This window comes from Triturus cristatus, chromosome 12 (assembly GCF_964204655.1).
Source record: "Triturus cristatus chromosome 12, aTriCri1.1, whole genome shotgun sequence".
Lineage (NCBI taxonomy): Eukaryota > Metazoa > Chordata > Amphibia > Caudata > Salamandridae > Triturus > Triturus cristatus.
In genome coordinates, this window is record NC_140595.1 from 234518789 (window position 1) to 234540778 (window position 21990).

The following is a 21990-nucleotide window of genomic DNA, read 5'->3' on the forward strand; positions in this document are numbered from 1 at the left end:
GTCTCTTGAGCCGGATAAAGTGCGAATAAAGTGGGCAGCCAGAAGCCGCTGCAGCGCATATAACGGATGGCCAGATGCGCTAATAAAAGATCCTAATAAACCCCTGCAACTCAGACCGCCACCCACAACAATTATTCAAAGAGTTCTGCTGCAGTGCACCCAATAGGTTGCAGCCAGTGAGGGGTACACTGGGCTCTTGCAACCCAGGCCGCTGCCCTTGGGATCTGATCAACAACCTCCTGCTGCAGCCCCTGATTGTAGTGTCTGCAGTGCATGGAACCGGTTGCAGGCAGTGAGGGTCACTGCTCTCTGTGCGCACCATAGGCCCTTGCCACCCACGCCAAAGTCCATGAGGTATGAACAACAACTTCCTACTGCAGTTCCTGCTTACAGTGGGTCTGCAGTGTATGTAACCAGTTACAGGCAGTGAGGGGAACTGCTTTCTGAGCCCACCCTGGGCCCTTGCAATACACAGCAATGATTATGGGGTCTGTTCAAAAACCTCTTGCTGCAGTTCCTGCTTACAGTGTGTCTGCAGAACATATAACAGGTTGCAGACAGTGAGGTGCACTGCTTTCTGTGCGCACCATAGGCCCTTGCAACCCGAGCCACTACCAGAGTGATATTTTCAACAACCTTCTGCTGCAGTTCCTGCTTACAGTGTGTCTGCAGTGCATGTAACAGGTTGCAGGCAGTGAGGGGCACTGCTTTCTGGGCGCACCCGTGGCCCTTGCAATTCAAGCTACTGCTTATGGGATCTGTTGAACAATCCTGCTGCAGTTCCTGTTAACAATTTCTCTGCAGTGCATGCAATAGGTTGCAAGCAGTGAGGGGCATTGCTTTCTGCACGCACCATAGGCCCGCAACCCGGGCTACTGCCCATGGGATCTGTTCAACAACCTTCTGCTGCAGATCCTGTTTACAATGTCTCTGCAGGGCATGTAACAGATTACAGGCAGTGAGGAACACTGCTTTCTGAGAGCTCCCTGGCCCCTTGCAATCCATGCCACTGCTTATGGGATCTGTTCAACAACCTACTGCTACAGTTCCTGCAGTGCATGTAACAGATTGCAGGCAGTGAGGAACACTACTTTCTGTGCTCACCATAGGCCCTTGCAACCAGGACCACTGCCCATGGGATCTGTTCAACAGCTTCTTCTAAAGTCCCTACTTACTTTTTATCTTGCACACACTTTGAGTTGAGTATTTTCTACCACTTGGGATATCCCCAAATGTTACCTATTTTTTAAATAAATATTTTACGCAAATTATTATGGGGAAAATGCCTGAAAGTGAAAGTAAAATTACTAACACATCCCAATTCACACAAAAGTCTTCCATATATCGTACGTAAAAACACAGATAACGCCCTTTCCCATTTTCCTTAAAAAAGATACATAGAAGACAAAAGGTAACAAAGACGCAGTGGTACAGTAAGGAATAATACGCAAGTTATTTGCAATGCACGATCTTTTTGCACTTGGACAGTTGTAAATGAACTCCAATGGCCTTTGTGTACAACCTTAATGTCCACAAGGCCCTTACGCGGTGCAAACCTTATCTACTTTACTTTGGAGGAGACAAGATTGAGAAAGCTTGATGATTCCGTGGTTGAACTGTAAAAACATACATAGAAGTATATGGCAATGCTGCATTATAGGGAGTGTGCGTGGCATGCCCTCTTCCACAACAGACAAATAGTAATGTACACCCTGTAGCAAATTCTGCTCTCCGTTACATTAAATTGTATAAAAGCTGCAGAATCCCAAGCAATAGGCCTTGCTCATCTCCATGCACTAGCACATTCTTTCTGCAAGCATTTCCTTTGCACTTGTAAATACAGCCCTATCTTATCTTATTGAACTACTCTTCCCCTTCCCTACCTTCTTCTCCCCCACCCAGCCTTCACCCTGTGCCACACAGAAGCACCACAGCTATGGTAAATGTGTGCTTTAAACTCCTTAAACAAGCATTTGCAATGCAATAGGTCTCGCAGTAGTGAAAGTTTAAGCTACTGGCATTGCAGCTAATAATGCAACGTCAATAGCTCAAACTTTCAGTAATGCGAGACCTATTGCATTGTAAATGCTTGTTGTAACATGACTTTGATTTGGCATAAAAGTTCTTTCAGATGGGCAGGAGGAGCATTTGGGGAAATTTTACAAACTCTAGGGTGTGTCCTCTGGACTCTATGTCCAAAACCCATCGATCTGTAGTAATGGCAGACCAGTTTGAGAAGAAATGGGAGATTTGCCCTCCAACTTTGATTGGGTTGGTGGGTAGAGTGGTCGGCAGGTGGCGGCTGTCACTGCTTTTTTGAGGAATCTCTGCCTCTGCAGGAAGATTTTCCTCTGTACTGCTTATAAGAGACAGCTGGTGGTTGACGATAAGACTGCTGTTGCTGGGAGGAAAAGTAACACTGTTGTCCCGGATAAGATTGGTATTGCCTGTTCTGTTTGTAGCCTCCTCGAAAAGAATAGGAGGAACCACGACCTCTCGCACCACGAAAAGGCTGCTTCTTAAATTGTAAATCCCAAGAGCACGTGCGGTGTCGGTATCTTTTTTAATTGCTTGGAGGGCGTCATTTATGTGCTGCCCGAAAAGTGATTCGCCATCGAAAGGCATATCGATAATTTTAGTTTGTACTTCCTGCCGAAAGGAAGTAGCTGTTAACCAGCCCTGCCTTCGGAGGACTGCTGCTCCCCCCAGTTGGCGAAAACCCGCAGAAGAGACCTTCACTGAGCAGTCAATGATCTCGGCAGAGATCCGCTCACCCTCCTGGAGAATCTTTAAAGCTTCAATTTCAGATTCTTCAGGCAACATGTCGATAAAAGGAGAAACGTCCGACCACATTTGCCTGTCATAGCGGCGTAGGATGGCAAGGGAATTAGCTGCCCGGACAAAAGTTGCCGCCATGGTGGAAAACATTTTCCCAATGGAGTCAAGGCGTCTGACCTCTTGATCAGGAGGAGCCGACAAAGGAGACGAGGGATTCCTGGTACAACGTTGTGCCGCCTGAGAAATAACAGAGTCCGGTTTCGGTTGACCAATTAAACAGGCTGGTGAATTGTCTGGTGCTTTGTATTTTTTGTCCAAACGTGGCAGAACTGCAGGACTGGAGGCAGGGGTCTTCATGACCTTCAAACCCTCCTGCCAGATGAAATCAATGATGGGTATAGCCTGAACCTGTTTCTGTGGCCGATTTTTGAAATTGTATAGAAAACAATCCTCATCCTTGGAGACCATAGGGAGATGGAATCGCTAGGCCCCTCTGTCCATGAGGAGATGAAATCGACCTATTTCCACAGGTGGAGAGTCAACAGGAGTTGGAGTGGTAGGCGACAGTCTGGATTTGGTAATTGTCCCACTCAGTAAGTAGGGATCTATCATGTAACTCCCCTTCTTCTCCGTCCTCATCAGTGGTATGTGCGTCTTCTAGGTTTTGAGAAGTAGATGTCACCGGAGAAACAAGAGGGGGTGGCCCAATAATTGTTGAAGGCGGATGAATAGGCATCTGAGGGATCGATGAAGCTGGCTCTGAAGGAGGAAAACGGCGGTAGTAGTCATCAAGCATATGTTGCAAATTAGAAATGAGTGACAAATGCATCTGTGCAGTTGGAGTTTCAGACTGTGATTGAACATTAGGCTCAGAGTAATAGTCATACTCTTGGTCATCATCTATATCCTGGGAACTTGATGAGAAGCTCTGAAGGACTATGAGCAGCTCTAAACTAATCATCCTCTGAATCCTCCTCATCCGCCCCATAATCAAACAGTTGCACTGGAAGATTAGGAGAAGCTTGAATTGGCAATAAAAGGTCCATTGAAGACTGTCTACGTTGGAACAAAGAGACCTTTCTTTGTTTTGAAGGCAGCAAAAGAGCTGCTGAAGGCTTCAAAGGCACTAGAGGCATCAAACCTGGAGGTGATACCAGAGATTCCGCCGACGAAGCTGCAGCCGTCGACGAGAGACATATCTGTACCTCCGTTTGTAAAGGCTTCATTGCCGTCGAGGAAGGAACCGTCGACAAAGGAACTGTCGACGAAGCAACCGTTGACCGAGGAACCGTCGACAAAGCAGGCGTCAACGAGGCAGGCGTCAACGAAGCAAGCGTCGACAGAACAGGTTGATCCTTGGAGGGTCCCGTCGACGACGAGGTAGTAGATGGCTTAGGACTCACTGTCATCGAGACAAGCATCGACAGAGAAGAAGCCGACGACATCACCATAGCAGGTTTAGGCGAAGAGAAGGTAGCAGTCATAGTCGTAGTTGTGATGACGGAGGACTTCGTCGACGGAGGAATTGACGTCGAGCACGTCAACGAGACGCCAGTTTTCAGTGGTAGAAGTCTCTCAGGCAGAGATTTTGACGCCGGAGACTTAGATCTCGGAGGCGTAGAAGGTGGAGATTGACCCTTAGGGAGAGCTAGAGTCCCTTCTGATGAGGAAGGCTGGTCTTCACGCTTAGAAGAGTGGTGTTTCTTCAGCACCTTAGCCTTAGGAGATGTCATCTCTGCCTCACTAGCCCTTTTCTTAGAGGCAACAGTCTTGAGAGAAAAATCACTCTCAATATCAGATAATGGGTGCTACTTCATCTTGAGCTTCTGTAGCCACAGAAGTAGACTTCCTTCTCTGTCTCTGAAGGTCTTCTGAGGAAAAGTCCTGCATATTTTACAATCTCTCACCTGATGATGAGGATGTAGGCAGTAGATGCATGGGAAGCAGTGTCTCGGTGTGCACCTGGGCGTGAAGGTGGTACCGAAGCCTTTTTTGATAGTGTTGAGGGGGGGTTTGGGTCGGGGTCGACGTCTGTACTCACGGCCCTTGGAGCTGGAGTGATGTCTTCGACGTCGGAATCATCTGCTTCGGAGGCGCTGATGATGGCTTCTTCGACCCGACCTTGCTCCGGAACATCGACGCCCTCTTGGAAGATGTTGTCGGGGATCGAAGATGACGAGCGCGCCATTGTTCTTTGAGCTCGTCAGTCCCAGTTCGTCTTTTTGGAGCGGAAGGAGGCGCAAGCTGGACAGTCTCTGGCCTCGTGCTCCGGTGAGAAGCAGAGGTTGCACACCTCATGTAGGTCGGTGTGGGGAAACTTCGACCCACATCGAGGACACTTTTTGAATGGCGCCCTTTCCATGAGCCAGAGATGAGGCCCAGGTAGGCCCGAAGTCCTTCGTCGACGACCGGAATAGAAGACTTCGAAGTTGAAGGATCGCGTGAATTGGAAAACGCGATCGAAACAATACTGTCGAGAAGGGAAGGATTGCGCGTCAAAGGAGAAAACCGTTAATGATTCCGAACTGAAAAGTGAGAACATATCCGAGCCCGATGGCGGAAAAAAACAATCGGAGGATGGAGCCGATGCCCATGCGCACTATGATCCAAAGGAGTTGTCACATACCTCGTGACTTCCAAAGACTTTCCAAGACAAAAACAAGTGCAAACATCCAGGCCCAACACAAGATGGCGATCTATGCATTGTGTGTAATCTGCAGCTCATATGCCTCGAACACCTCTTTTTGTAGTCGGTCAGCATGAATTGTAGATCAGTTATCAGAGCAGAAGGAAGACAAACCATCTCTGGTTACAGTTACTGCTGACGTCGTTGGTCAGAGTAGTACGTATGTTGGTCATAGAATTAGTCTTCATCATTGGAGTCTTCTTGTATTTGATATTCACCTCTTGGGCTCTGCACAGCCCCAAACAACCTGTCTTTGTCAGAGTCCTCATCTTCAACCAATAGATGAGTTGGCAATAAGGCTTGAATCCTAATAGGAGAGGTTAATGAGGGTGTCAATCTCTCTCTCTCTCTGAAATTTTTGCTGGGAAAATAGTTTTCCTACTCCGGATTTTGGTGTCGTCGACGAGGTTATCGTCGGTACACATACCGTCGTCAAGGAACCGCCAACAGGTATTGATGTAACTGGCGTAGATGACAATACTGTCGTCGAGGATGCATTTCTCGTCGTTGAGGCCGTCGACGACGCAATGGGAGAAACGGTCGATTAGAGCGCAGACTTTTCGTCGACGCAGGCAACACAATCGACGTAGCACTCGTCGTCATCTTCGTCGACGATGACTTTTTTTTTTACTATCTTTATAGTCGACGACAAAGGAGCTTGACTCGAAGAAGTTGACGACGATGACCGAAACTGTGGCGACGGTTGTCGCCGACAAAGTTACTCCGCCAACAGTCAGTGGAGTTCTTGTCGTCGGTACTACCATTGAAGATTTTTCCGTCGACGGAGCTGAGGAAGGCTTTTTAACAGTATGTTTCACCCGCACCGGAGGAGTAGGAGGGTCTGAAGCGGATTCCTGAAAGGATGTTTTGACCGAAATCAAACTCTGATGGGAAGGAGACCCCACTGGAGGGCAGATCTTGTTTCTTAGTAGCCTCTGAAGACTTGTGCGTCTTCTTTGAAGGTTGCTGCGAGGAGTGACCTGGAGAGACGTCCAGTGGTCTTTTTTGAGACGTCTTTGAGGAGGATCTTGAGGAACCGTCACTCTCCTCAGAAGATACAGGGTCCTCCCTGTCTTTAAACCTCTGCAGCAATAATAACAGCCTCCCCTCAAGGCCCTTTAAAGTCTTTGTAAAAAAAGTGCGACATAACTTGCAAGCCTTTGGTTTATGATTAGGCTAAAGTCAGTAAAGACAGTCTTTATGGGGGTCATCAATGTTCAGTCTTTTCTTTCTGCAGGGACTAAAGGGCCTAAAAAGGCCTTTTTTAGGTGTGTCGATAAGAAGAAATCAGAGAAATTCACTCTGGCAAAGGAAATGTAGATGAAAAATACGTTGAATCCAAGAGAAAACCTGAAGACAAGGATAATTAGAAGTAAAGATGAGAAAACTGAGCAGAGCTCAGTGGAGACTCCCTTAGCACAACGTGCGGTAGAAAATCTGCGGGACTGGAGCGCTTTCTAGGAAGCTTCTAGAGGGTGGTGTCAGCTGATTGGTTATTGTCTCAAGTTTGGTCCTTTTTTAAATAAGGACTTACATATGTTACTAAATATAAGGCCTTAGACTGGTTACCTTCTATGTCTAATGTGACATTACCCTTATAAATGTACCGGGGACTCCCATCCTGACGACGGGGAATGATTCAAGCATGTGAATCTATGAAAGATACCCTATACTGGATCATCATAGCTCCAACACAGTTTACGGTGGGGGGGTGTGCTACTGGTCGAAGAGCCAGGTCTTGAGGAGTCTTCTGAAGGCCAGCAGGTCCTGGGTCTGTCGTAGGATGGTGGGGAGAGTGTTCCAGGTCTTGGCGGCGAGGTAGGAGAAGGATCTGCCGCCGGCGGTGGTTTTTCGGATGCGAGGGACTGTGGCGAGGGCGAGGTTGGCTGAGCGGAGGCTTCGGGTGGGGGTGTGGAAGCTGAGTCGGTTGTTGAGGTAGGTGGGTCCGGTGTTGTGCAGTGATTTGTGTGCGTGGATCAGGAGCTTGAAGGTGATCCTTTTGTTGACGGGGAGCCAGTGCAGGCCTCTCAGGTGGAGTGTGATGTGGCTGCGGCGGGGGACGTCGAGGATGAGTCGGGCCGAGGCGTTCTGGATGCGTTGGAGTCGTCTCAGGAGCTTGTTTGTAGTTCCTGAGTAGAGGATGGCTTAAAAAGCTGCTATGTTAGAGGCTGGTTTACTGATGAAGGACAGAGTCAATTGAGGGGTAGAATGGTGCAAACAGGCTTTTGGGGGCACTGGCTCAAATGCCATTGTTGGCAGAAATATAATTTTAAAATCAAGAGCTCTATCACCATACAAAACAGTCATGGGTTAGTCAAAACTGCAGCCTGATCTGAAGCTTCTTTCCGGCATCCTGTGGAAAGATGGTCTCCTGTAAATGGATTAGCCTTCTGGATTACAATCCAAGGTGGCCCTAGCTACTCCAAAAACTTTCACAAAGACAAGAAACTCACTGCTAAAATATGGGCTTTGCTTCAACCAATTAAGTACTATGGAGTCCTAATCAAAGCACCCCCTAGCCAGTTCTGCCTTACCCATTTTTGTAATACCTTTAGTGCTGATACAATTACACAAAGAAAGAAATCTCGAACAAATATTTAACATCAGAATTAATATTTAACATCTGAAAAGGTATGTGAATTACGTACGCTGGACTGGTTTGGACTGGTTTAACCTCCCAGGTGGTCGACCTCTTCGCTTCTTTGTAGGCGGTGATAAGGGAATCATGGGCTCTATCTCTGGCTCAGCTTCAATTTCTACTGGCAACATTTCCTCCTCTTCGTGGTCATCTAGTTCAGGCTCTGCATTTTCCTCTGTGAACACACAAATCAGAATAATAAGCTCGGTGAAACCAGGCATTTAGTAAGAACTCACTGTCTAAGTGCTCACATCCACTGGGAGGCCCAATGTAGAGGCTCACAATCAAACCTTCGATAAATATTGCACCAAACACTTGCCCAGAGCATGCAGAGTAGCTTTCTAATCAGACTTGAGAACTTCCAGAAATAGGTTTATATTTGAAAAAAAAAATTAATTAATAAAAAAAATATATATATTTTTTAAAACACATTTTCCTGCTGTATTTCTTTTTATGGCTATAATCTGGTTACTTAGAACATTTAAGCTTCTGTTGAACAAAAATGCTATAGCATCCACAGGTTTCAGGAGCATGAAGCAGAAGCAGCAGAAGCATGTGCTTGGACTGCTTTAGGTGGAGAGCCGAGGTTAAAAATAACATCTGTACTTCAGTTATCTCCTTTTTCTAGTTGTGGATGTCTCTTTCCCATAATGAAAGGCTGGAAAATTTTGGAAAACAGAACAAACTCTGTTAGGACTCTGCCCACACCCATGGGAAATCACAACACACAACCGACCCAGTGTCTTATTTTTTTCCATAATGTAGAGTGTATGCCTAAAAAGCCTAGAAGCTACAGTGGGATTTTAGTGGTTCATGGTAACTGAGACTGTTTGAAACACGGTATAACAGTCCTCATGGTGAGCAACTTACTTCCAATGCTCCAGTTTCAATTTCATGAATGAGACTCTTCTTAAGCTTAAAGAAAAATTAGGTGGAGGGGAGTTTAGCCAAAGGTGTATTTTAGCATGGCATAGCCAAGGGAAGCATCATTTTTTTAAGTGAGCATTCACCAAATGGTATGATGCGGTATCCCCCTTGGCTAGGGCCAAATGCAGGCCCATCATATGGTACGATGCATTGTCCATCTCAGCTGGAGACAAATGTAAACCAATCAAAACAAGTTACTTAAAAAACATAGGTTTCTTACAGATATATCGTTACCGAAGGTAAGTAACTTGTTCATCTGAAAGAAACAGTAATGGATTCCTTACCTTGGAATAGATACCCCAGCAATACCAACCCCGCAGGTGGGTCTGCTAACTAAGTTCAGACCAGAAAGTCATGTAGAACAGAACGGCTAAAGAAGCCGTCTCTCCGGACTTGGCTGTCCAGGCAGTAGTGTCTAGTAAAAGTGTGCAGCGATGCCCACGTAGCTGCCTGACAGATGTCATGAAGGGGGACTCCCCGTCCCAAAGCAGTGGTAGCTGCCGTCACCCTGGTGGAATGGGTGCGCAGTCCCACTGGAGGCTCCTTCTTTGCCAAAGAACAGCAAGCTTTGATGCACAGAACGACCCACCTGGAGATGGTCCGTTTGTGCACGGCCCGACCCTTCTTGGCACCCACATAACCAACAAAGCGCTGGTAGTCCACCCGGAAATGTTTGGTGCGATCCAAGTAGAAGGAAAGCGCACGTTTTGGATCCAGACGGTGGAGCCTCTCTTTCGAAGGAAGTTGAGGCGGAAAGAAGGTGGGCAAAGTGATGGTTTGGCCAATCTGGAAAGAAGTAACCACCTTGGGAAGAAAGGAAGGTCTAGTTCTGAGGCCGACCTTGTCCGGATAGACAGCCAGAAAGGGAGTCTTGAAAGAAAGAGCTTCCAGCTCACTCACGCAGAGGTGATGGCCACCAGAAAGGCAGTTTTCAAAGTTAGGAGCCTGAGAGGACAGTTATGTAGCGGCTCAAAGGAAGCGCACATCAGATATGTAAGTACCACGTTCAAGTCCCACTGGGGCATTACGAAGGGAACAGGAGGAAAAATATTAGTAATGCCCTTAAGGAAGCGATTTACAACAGGTGACTTGAAAAGAGAAGGCTAATCAGGAAGCCTAAGGAAGGCTGAAATGGCTGAGAGGTAGCCTTTTAGAGTGCCCAGATCAGAGCCCTGCTGGGCCAAAGAAAGGAGGAACAAGAGAACCTCAGAAAGAGGGGCAGAAAGAGGATCCACAGCCTTTGCTGTGCACAATGCCACAAATTTGTTCCATTTACAGGCGTATACCGTCTTAGTGGAGGGACGCCTGGCTGCCAAGATAACATCGCAGGCTTCGGGAGGCAGGTCAAACATCAACTGCCACCGCTCAAACTTCACGCAAGAAGGTGGAGGCTGGACAGGTTCGGCTGGAGGACCGTCCCCTGCTGCTGCGACAGAGGACCCTCCCGAAGAGACAGTCTGATCGGAGGATCGATGGCCATGTTGAGCAGCTCTGGATACCAGACTCTTCATACCCAATCCGGAGCCACAAGAATGATTTGGAGAAAACATCTTCCCAATATGGTCCAGCTTTTTGGATTCCGACCAATAAGCTCTAAGGGGTGGGGTTTTAGGAGAGGAAAGTGGGGTCGCCCAGAGCCGGGCGCTGGCGTCGGGCAATCATCCTGTCCACAGGAGCCCCTTTGTTCGGCCTGGACCATGTGCCCAAAAGGATGTTGGTTAGGGCTTCATTAAACGGCAGCAAGGGCTCTGAAGAGCTTGCTGCCGGTTGAAGCACCTCCGTCAGGAGGTTAGTCCTGACTGCCACTGTAGGGAGCTCGAGGCTGAGAGCTTTGGCCGCACTATGCAACACCACTGCGTATGACGCTCCCTCCTCCGTAGCCACGGTGGGAGGAGACAACAAGACAAGGTCTGGTGAGGTATCTGGACCACTGGCTTTCCCCAGTTCCTCTCTCAAGTCCGGTTTATAACCTAACTGGTCAGTCAAAGGGTCTCCAGACCCCGCCCAGTCCTCCTCACCCTCCTCTGGCTGCCAATCTGGTCTCAAGGAGCCAGGCCCAACAGGGGCACAAAAGTTCCCGTCTGCGCCGGATCCGGCATCAGTCGACGGCGGTCAGGCTCCGTGTCTACCTCGAGGATGAAGGCCGGGTCGCCGTCGGCTGGGGACACAGTCGACGCCAGCTGTGGATGTGGTGCTGGTGGAATCGGCGCCGGTCGAGGTGTAACAAGGTCGACCGGCGCCTTTCAGGATCCAGGCCTGGATCCAAGGACACCCTGCGGTGCCGGAGCCGCTGGCGTCGAAGGTCCAGGGCCCCCAGCCGAGTCCGGGGGGCCCAAAGGTGCACCAGCTGAGTCAGGCTGGCCAAAGATGGCGTGCATCGCTTTGTAAAATTGACGAAGCTGGGCAGTGGTAGCTCCAGGTCCCGGAAAGGGGATGCCGGAGTCGGCCCTTCGGGCTCCGCACGCAGAGCCACGGGAGGGTCACCACCCACATCCCTTGTCGCGAGAATAGGCACACGCGGTGCGGATCTGTCACCGACATCAGTTGGCTACAGGAACCGCAAGCCTTGAAGCCGGGCATACCTCGTGCACCAGGAGTCGATGGACTCAAAAAACTATGTTTCTTTCAGATATTAACCCCTTCAGCGCGGCGCGAATTACCGCGCTGTGCTGAAGGGTTCGTGAGCGGGCGGGGCCATGACGGAGCGGTTCCGTCATCCGCACAGCGCAACCGATGCGCATGACGGAACCGCTCCGTCATGCGCATCGAAGGGGTTAAAAGCGTGCCATAAAGAAAATGAAGGGGGATTCGGGCCAAAGATCACGCAGGCAGTACAAGCCCTTTATGTAAAACCAACAGCTTGTGTCTCAGTTAATGGGCAACTAACCGGGCAGTTTGAGATCTCCCGGGGCACCAGGCAAGGCTGCCCATGCTCCCCTCTGCTGTTTGCCCTTTATTTGGACCCTTTCATCAAGCAAATAGAGAGAAGTAATGAGATTCTCCCAGTCAACTTCAAAGGCAGCTGTATCAAGATCATGGCTTACGCCGATGATCTGCCCATCACTTCACCCGATCCTTTAAACACCATAGTGGCTCTTGAAAATGAGGCGCTAAAATTTGGGAGGCTCTCTGGCTATGCCCTGAATCAAAACAAAACCCAAATAATAACAAATAGCCAAGTACCATGGACCGATTACAGAGTGGTTTCCAAAGCCAAATATCTGGGAGTCTCCATCTCATCAAATCTGGATGAAATTGTTACAGACAACCTAGCTCCTTTGGCATCACACACTAAAAAGGCTCTGAAACAAATCAACAACCTACATTTAACCCTTGTTGGCAGATGTAATGTCATAAAAATGACATACTTTCCCAAACTCCTATATTTTTTCCGCACAATACCTCTGGAATTCAGTAAATCTAACCTGCAAAAATGTCAACAAATATTCACAGTTTATCTTGTCTTATTCCCAACCCAGGAGGGCATTAAGGCAGCTCTGACTACCAAAAGAGCGAGGGGGTTGGTCTTTTCCTAACATCACTGTTTACTATTGGGCTTCGGTTTTACAATATAGCGCAGAATTGTTAAAAGAGGCTCCACCCCCGCAGACATTAGGGCTCCCCACGCCCTTCCAGCTACTGTTGGGAGAACAGTCCTGGGGCTGTCTACTTCGGTAAACCACCTACGGATACTATAAAAGGGTGAGATTCAAGATATTACTAAACTCTTTTAAAATCTTCCGCAGTATCTGCAAATTCTTAGGGTTGGGCAGATTTAACTTCTATACTCCCACGCTGAACAATGGCAGCTTGCCTGCTATCTTCGGCAGGGCTTACTTCTCAGACTGGCATAAGGCCGGCATATTGAAATTGGGAGACCTCGTTACCTGTGAAGGGGTAGTCCCTTACTCTGAGTTACTGGCTAAATTCAAACTTAAAAATGAAGACGCATTCAAATATTTCTCTGTATTTGACTACTTGTCTAGAAAGGCAGGGGGGGCCTCAGGTTTTAAGGAAATTGACCTGCTTAATACTTTACGTAAGCCATTAATCCCTCGAATTGGCCTGTTATATAATATCATAAATAGGCAGACCCCCGACGACTTACAGAACATAGCTGATAAATGGCACAACAAAACTGACACTTCTCACAGCACTTTTTTTTTTAACTCACTTGCCCTCTCACAGAACATTCTAATCTCAGCCAAACTACAGGCGCAACATTTCAAAACTATTTTCTTTCTATATCCCACTCCTAGTAAAATTGTAAACTGGGGGACCGGCCAAGGTACCCTATGTCCTAGATGTTTGGAATATGGGCCAACTCTATCCATATTTTCTCTACATGCTTAAAACTCTCCATCACTTTAAACCGAATACAGGAATTTTTAAGGGAAGTCACAACTCAGCCTATAACACTGAATCCAACTATTATTCTGCTAGGAACGCAGACCGAGACCTCTCAGTTGAAAACAGATGGTTTAATTTTCATCGCGATGACTGTTTGGCGGCTCTGTGTGGCCTCTGCCTGGCTTGACCCGGAGCCCCCATCGTTTTCACATTGGCTAGCCAGATTTATCGCTACGTATCATCTAGAAATCGCTGTGTATGCAAAAAAAGGAAGGAAAGGACGAAAAAAGGGACTGGAGGTGTGGGAAAAATTGACTTTTTGGCTGGCACAGTCAGGATAACTTTCACTTCGTCCCGCTTCTCCTCCCAAGTGCTGTGTAAAGTAAATCTTGGTTTTCCGTCTTTTCTTATTCTTTTTTTTTTTAATCTGACTCCTAGGCCTCGTGGTTTTTCACGTATTTCATATTTTGTTCTTTCTCTTCTTAAATGTATGTGGTTTACTGTGTTTTTTATCTCTTCTCTAAACTATACGCAGTTTCTTCTCTTATTGAAGGGTGGGGGGTGGTTGCTCTATTGAAATGCTTTATGTATCTTTTTTTTTTTTACGTTGGCTAACAAAAAAAAAAAAAAAAAAAAGAAAATGAAGGTCAATGAAAGAGTTTGTAACTGGCCAGTTGTGGAGATATTATTTGGAGCGGTTGGAGGAATGATATAGACTGATTAGTTAGATGTTCTGTTAGAATACTTAGGTATTTTCTTTAGATGACATTAGATAGTATTACAGTTGAGACAGCAGAGAAAAGGAACTCAAGAAAACATTGTAATTTGGTAAGAAATGCCACTGGTCAAAGAAAGGTCTAAGAATATTCTTAGGATCTTATGTCAAAACAGCCTGTACTTCATCATTAATCAACTAAATACATAAATTAAAAAACGTATAAAGCTATGGTAAGGAGGAAAAAAAAGAAGGGATTGCTAAGTACAGGCAGGTAATGCAAATGGTATTAGATAAACAAATTCTACCATGTTCTGTAACTTTTTAAAAGAGGGTTTTACTCAAAAGCATGAAATTACTGCATTAGCTGTTTCACACAATACAATGGCAGGACTTTACATTAATTTATTATCAAGCTACTAATGGGGCAGAGGACTACTACAACTGTTATTTGTCATGAAGTCTTTTTAAAGTCTCACATCACATTACTTAAATTACTGCAAGGATTAGTAATAGCAAAGCGACAGGACCAGGTGGAGTTTCAAAGCTTGGTTGTGAATGTAAATCCCCTTATGTGGTCTCATATACAGCTTCCAGATCTCCTGTAAAGGGAAAACTATCAAACTCATCTTTAAAAACAAGGGTAGCATTCAAGAGTCTACAACTTAGTAACCTCAATATAACTGCTCATACATTCAAAACATTTGCAAATATATTTTTGGGGCACTAGGAGAATGGGTCCAACTTGGGGAACATATCCGAACTGAACAGGTTGAATTTAGTTTTGGGTCGGTCACCAACCATCCGATATTTATCCTAAATGATATGATGTAAAAGTACTCATGAAATGGAAAAGGTTCTGAGCATTTTGCGGACTACCAATCAGCATTTTATTGTACTGATTGTCGATAAACTATATGGTTAATCCCGGTTATGTGGGTTCCTCGTCACTTCCAGGAAAAAACCTGGGCTCAAGTGCAAATGGATTCCAAAAAACGAATGTCTGGAATTATATAACCTGGAAATGGATTAAGGTAGGGATGTTTTTTTTCCTTTTATGGTTTACTTTATTTCTAGCAGATTTGCCCTCTGTACTGTGTAGGATTAAAGATGAAGTGGAAGTTAGAGCAAGCAACATTCTATGTCGATGATTTGGGGCACATGGGCCTCATGCTGATAAGAGTTTCAGATTGTGTTAAATGGTTTACCAACTTATTGTGAAAGAAATAAGACAAAAAAGGTGGGCATGGTACAGATAATGAAATTTAGCCAAATTGATCACTTAGGTTCACTATAGAGAATGAACGAGTCTTTAAAACTAAATGCTACAAATATTCAGGTCTAATTATTGATAAGGTCATTAATTAGGAACAACACAATTTGATCTAAAAAATGCCTTATCTGCTTTGAATGGGTTATGCAGATTTAATCAGTTATTTGATGGTCATTCTCTTCAGTCAGCAATCAATGTCTACTTACAAAATATCGTGCCAATTATTTCATATGGTACTGGTGATTTATGCCTCGAGTCAAATTCGGATACAAAAGGAATATGCTACTTACCAGTATGCATCTGTTCTTGGCATGTAGAGCTGCAGAGTTGTACACTTAGCATAGATCGCAATCTGGTGTTGGGCCCGGATGTTTGCAGTTTGTTTTTGTTCTTTGGACAGTCTTTGGAAGTCACGAGTTCGGGACTCCTCCTTCGGTCCGTACTGCGCATGGGCTTCGGCTCCATCCTCAGATTGTTTTTCGCCAACAGGGAAATGATGGAGCGTAGTAATAACAGTGAGAAACCCATGTGTGTTGTATCTAAATAAGATGGACTGGAACGGATACAGGTAGCCGGGGAGGCGGGTGGGCGTGTACAACTCTGCAGCTCTACATGCCAAGAACAGATGCATACTGGTAAGTAGCATATTCCGTTCGAGGCATATGAGCTGCACATTGTACACTTAGCATAGATTATATAGCAGTACCCAACCTTAGCGGCGACCACCGGTATCCGTTGCAGCGGTTTGAAAAAGTGTCTTTAGTACAGCCTGGCCCACACTAGCTTGTTGCTTGGAATGCACGTCTACACAGTAATGTTTTGTGAAGGTGTGCGGTGTTGACCATGTGGCTGCTTTGCAGATGTCATCTAAGGGTATGTTCCCTAGAAAAGCCATAGAAGCCCCTAACTTTCTAGTAGAGTGGGCTTTAGGTGGAACAGATAATGTTCTTTTTGCCTTTTGATAGCAAATTTGTATGCACTTTACAATCCACCTAGCTATCCCTGATTTAGAGATGGGGTTGCCTTTATGTGGTGGAGAGAAGGAAACAAACAATTGTTTAGTTTTCCTGAAAGGTTGTGTTCTCTGTATGTAGTACAGTAAAGCCCTCTTAACATCAAGTGTATGTAAAGCCCTTTCCGCAACAGATTGAGGTTGCAAGAAAAAAACAGGTAATTCCACCGATTGATTGAGATGGAAGGGGGAAATGACCTTGGGCAGAAACTTTGGATTTGTACGAAGTATCACTTTGCTGTGATGTATTTGTAAGAAGGGTTCCTGTATAGTGAACGCTTGTATTTCACCAACCCTTCTAAGGGAAGTGATAGCTACGAGGAAAGCTGTTTTCCAGGTGAGGAACTGTAGCTCACATTTATGCATTGGCTCGAAGGGCGGACCCATTAGCCTTGTAAGAACTACATTTAGGTTCCATACAGGGAAAGGTGGTGCCCTGGGAGGAATTACTCGTTTAAGGCCTTCCATAAAGGCTTTAATAGCGGGCACTCTGAACAATGATAAATGCTGTCTGTTTTGTAGGTAAGCAGCAATCGCTGCTAGGTGTAGGCGTATGGATGAATATGCCAGGTTACACCTGTGGAGATGGAGTAGATAGCATATGATGTGCTGTATGGATGCATCTAAAGGGTGGATGGTATTGTTAAGGCAGTAAACAACAAATCTCTTCCACTTTGCGGCATAGCATGCTCTAGTGGTAGGACGTCTGGCTTCCTTGATAATGTTCATGCAATCAGGGGGAAGGTTAAGGTATCCAAATTCTAAGATTTCAGGAGCCAGATCGCAAGGTTGAGCTGAGCTGGGTCCGGGTGCCTGATTTCTCCATGGTTCTGAGTTAGGAGGCATGGGGACAGGTGCAGTTTTTGATGTGGTACCACCGAGAGCTGTAGTAGTGTGGTGTACCACGGCTGCCTGGCCCATGTTGGAGCTACCAGAATGAGTGTGAGGGAGTGCTGTTGTAGCTTCCTTACCACTAATGGAATTAGCGGGAGAGGTGGAAAGGCATATGCAAATTTGCCTGACCAGTTCATCCATATCGCATTGCCTTTGGACAATGGGTGTGGGTATCTGGCGGCGAAGCTTGGGCATTTTTTGTTTTCGTGGGTGGCGAAGAGGTCTATCTGAGGATGCCCCCACTTGTGGAAGAATGGGCGAAGAACTTGTGGATGCAGTTCCCATTCGTGTAGTTGTTGCGTTTGTCTGCTGAGCAGATCTGCCATGGTGTTTTGTACGCCTGGAACGTGCTGTGCCAGGAGAAAGATGTTTTGAGGAATTACCCATCTCCATATGCTCTGGGCTAAGCGGGAGAGCTGGGGAGAGTGTGTCCCCCCCTGTTTTTAAATATAATACATTGCAGTCATATTGTCTGTGCGAATGAGGACTGCTTTGGCCGAAATCCGTTTTTGAAAGGATTTTAGGGCTAGAAAGATCGCCAAGAGCTCCAGATGGTTGTTGTGGAGCGACTTTTGCTGTGGCGTCCATAGACCTTGCATTGTGAGGTGTAAGAGGTGCGCTCCCCAGCCGGAGAGCGATGCGTCCGCTGTTAGAATCACCTGAGGAACCGGGTCCAGGAAAGGTCGCCCTTTGGAAAGGTTTGTGGTGTTCCACCACTGCAGAGAGAGATGGCTGCGGCCGTCCACCAACACCAGATCCGTCAGCTGTCCTTGGGCCTGGTTCCACTGTTGTGCTAGGCACTCTTGAAGTGGACGCATGTGGAGTCTTGCATGGGGCACTATGAAGATGCCATCATTCCTATGAGCTTCATAATCACTCTTGCTGGAAGAGAGTGTTGAGGAAGGAACGTTTGGCGCAAGGCTTGTATGCTTGCGATTCTGGCTGAGTTTGGATAGGCAATACCTTTGGAGGTGTCTATAGTGGCCCCGAGATATTGCTTTGTGTGAGATGGTAGGAGGTGGGACTTTTGGTAGTTCACCGTGAAGCCTAGCTGGTGGAGCAGTTGGATGGTGCTGTTGGTATGTTGCACGCATTGGTTGTAGGACGCGGCTTTTATGAGCCAGTCGTCTAAGTAAGGGAAGACGTGAATATGTTGACGTCTGAGGTGTGCTGCTACAACTGCTAGGCATTTGGTAAACACCCGTGGTGCGGTGGTGACCCCGAAGGGGAGAACTGTGAACTGGTAATGTTGACCGTCCACCACAAACCTGAGGTACTTCCTGTGAGAAGGGTGTATTTGAATGTGAAAGTATGCGTCTTTCAGATCCAAGGTAGTGAGAAAGTCTCCTTGAGAGAGGAGCGGGAGGACTTGTTGTAGGGTGACCATGTGAAAATGGTCTGAATGTATGTATGCATTTAGAGGCCGGAGGTCCAGAATGGGCCTCAGGGTCCCGTCTTTCTTTGGTATCAGGAAATACAGAGAGTAGACCCCTAGATTTTGCTGATTGACGGGGACCTGCTCTATAGCGTGTTTTTGGAGGAGGGAGAGCACCTCCTGTTTGAGCAGTGTGGAATGTTCTTGAGACATTGGACGGTGCCTCGGTGGGATATTGGGTGGGGTAGATGTTAGTTCGAGACAGTACCCTGACCGAATAATTTGGGTCACCCATTTGTCCGATGTTATGGATTCCCATGCGTGGATAAAGTTTTGTAGTCTGCCCCCGACCGGAGTGGGATGGTCTGGGGGGAGCGGAGGGAAGTCATTGTGCGGGCGGGGTGGCAGAACGGGTGGTGTTAGTTTTGCCCCTGCCCTTATTGTTGTTGCCTCTGTAACCACCCCTTTGGTAGCCCTTTGAGAAGGTATTTTGAGAAGGGGACTTGTAGGAGGTAGAGGCATTATCGGTGGAGTAGCCTCTGCCTGTGCTACGAAAGGATGAGCGCCGAAAGGAGCGTTTAGGGGTCTGTGATTGTAATGCCCCCATAGACTTTGCTGTGTCTGTGTCCTTTTTCATTTTTTCTAATGCTTCGTCTACCTTTGGCCCGAAGAGATTTTGTTGGTCAAAGGGGTGATTTAGTATGGATGCCTGGACTTCTGGCTTGAACCCTGAGATCCTGAGCCAGGCATGACGACGAAGCAGGACACTAGTATTTATGGCTCTAGAAGCAGTGTCGGCTGCATCTAGGGCACATTTAATGAGGTGTTAGTGATTAGCTTTCCCTCCTGTATCAGGTCATGAGCTTTACGTTTGTGTTTTTCCGGGAGGTGCTGCGCTGCATAAGAGCCTCAAGCTCATCGTAGTGTGCTCTGTCATAACGTGCAAGCAGCGCTTGTGTATTCGCAATTCGCCAGATGTTCGCGGCTTGCGAGGCGGTGCGTTTGCCAGACGCGTCTAGAAGTTTGGATTCCTTATCTGGCGGTGGGGCCTCGCCTGAGGACTGGGAGTTAGACCGCTTTCTAGCTGTGGACACAACTAGGGAATCTAAGGGAGCAGGGCCCTTAATGTATGTAGGGTCTGTGGGTGCCGCCTTGTACTTTTTTTCTATTCTAGGGTTTAAGACCCTGGCCCTGACAGGGTCTTTGAACACCTCTGCAGCATGCTTGGTCACACCCTTAAGCATGGGCAAGATAGCTGTGGACTTATCCTGAATATCAAATGTATCCAGTAAGAAGTCGTCTTTCACTCGTTCACTATGCATTTCCACCCCATGGTAGTGTGCTGCTCTCTGCACTAAGTGGTGAAACCCTAGTGAGTCCTCTGGGGGAGATGGCCTGGATGGGTAGAGGTCGTCCTGAGGCACATCCGGTATGTCAGGGTTTTGGTAATCTTCCCATGGGTCTGGGGTCCCCGGTGGAGTGGGGTCCATTGGGGCATCCGCCGGGTCATAATCTGGATCCCCGTAATCCGGATCTGGGGACGGGGTCGGGGAATGATGAGGCAAGGGTGGCGGAGACCTGGGAGGTGGAGGAGGAGGAGGTAGTGGGGAGGGCACTCTGAGAGGAGAAGTAGCAGAGTCCTTCCGCTTGGGCGGTGGAGGAGGAGCTGGCGTGTCAAGACGTCTTTTCTTGACAGCTAAAGTCAATAGCCCACTCTTTGGATCCTTAGATAAGGTCTTTTGATAAGGATCTGGTGTAAAAAGGTCCAGTGGCGCCGAATCGTCCGCTGGCGCCGATGTTTTCGGAGCCGAGGATTTTGGTGGTTTCTCTGCGCCATGCCTTTTTGGAACCTCCGGTTTTTTCGGCGTCGAGGTAGTTTTCGGCGCCGGAGCGTCGGTGCCGAGGGATTAGTGTTTGTGTTTTGTCGGCACCGAGAGTCCAGGCTTCGGAGTCGAACTGGGCGTCACTTTCTTCGGTGCCGGACGGTGTTTATCGGCACCAGGCGTCGGCTGGATCGAGCCCGAGCTGCCGTGAGACTTGTGAGGCTTCGACACCAGGCCCGAAGGTGGGGTGATAGAAGCTGTGTGCTTGGTTTTACCCAGGCCTGCAGGCAAGGGTGTAACCGGAGTCTCTTTGGTTTTGGGCGCGGGGGTGGGAGGGGGTAGAGTCCTCACGACCCTCTGCGCCGGTGTGATGTCCTCCACGTCGGAGTCGTCGGCCTCGGAAGCGCGGACGACGTCTTCCTCCTGCTCGGTGTGTTGTTGCCCCGAAGCTCCGGTGTCGTCTCCGAAGATATCCGGTGGAGCCGCGGTCGATGAGTGCGCCATGGTGCGTCGAGCTCTTCGATCCCGGATGGTCTTTTTTGATCGAAAAGACTTACAGGCGGGGCAGTCTCTAGCCTCGTGTTCTGGAGAGAGGCAAAGGTTACACACCTGATGGAGGTCGGTGTGGGGAAATTTAGACCCACATTTTGGGCACTTTTTGAACGGAGTCCTTTCCATCGGCCGGGACAAGAGTCGAGGAGGGCCCGAAGGCCGGTGCCGATGTACGGAATGGAGAAAAGTGCTGCTTCGAGAGATGAAGATAGATGAAGAAACTCGAAGAACGAGGATTTTCCGTCGAGGCTGGAACCGTAGAAGTTCGAAGCCGGAGCACGAAGTGTCACATCCGAGCCCGATGGCGGAAAAAAACAATCTGAGGATGGAGCCGAAGCCCATGCGCAGTACGGACCGAAGGAGGAGTCACCGAACTCGTGACTTCCAAAGACTGTCCAAAGAACAAAAACAAACTGCAAACATCCGGGCCCAACACCAGATGGCGATCTATGCTAAGTGTACAATCTGCAGCTCATATGCCTCGAACATACATTTTTAAAACAAATATGTTATCTATGCAGTATGACTATAGGCTCTACAAATTGAGCATGGATTATGCGATTTAGAAGCAGAGATACTAAAACTCACATTTATTACAAGGTAGTTAATTTAGATATTCCTTCAGCTGCTGCAATGTGTTGGAGGGACCAATAGCATACTAAAAAACAATGCATAAAGCTTGCCCATCTTCACTTTAATAACTTGATAAAATTGGAATTGACTTTCACAAGGAGCAGTACAATTCCATGCTGTACACAATACTTTGAGGAAGAAAGTGTAAATATGCTTTCGTTTTTGGGTGTTACAAAGAATATAAGTGGTAAAGAAAAATAAATGACTTCAGCGTTTGTTAAATCTTAAGACTAGTTTGGTATTTCAGTGTATCTATCATTAGCTATCCAACAGAATACATGTAGAAGAATTGAAATATGGGCAAGCCCATTTGTTCTAAAGCTGGACTCTCCAA

The 21990-nt window shown here is 47.2% G+C and overlaps 1 protein-coding gene across 2 annotated transcripts in view; it reads right to left on the reverse strand.

Moving 5' to 3' along the window:
• Positions 1-21990, reverse strand: part of CTCF (CCCTC-binding factor) — a 656010-nt gene that overhangs the window by 59248 nt on the left and 574772 nt on the right. For both annotated transcript variants that reach the window (XM_085636797.1, XM_085636796.1), the window contains exon 10: positions 8113-8277. In XM_085636797.1, coding sequence (XP_085492923.1) covers positions 8113-8277 — 165 coding nt within the window. The remainder of the gene's footprint in view (positions 1-8112; positions 8278-21990) is intronic.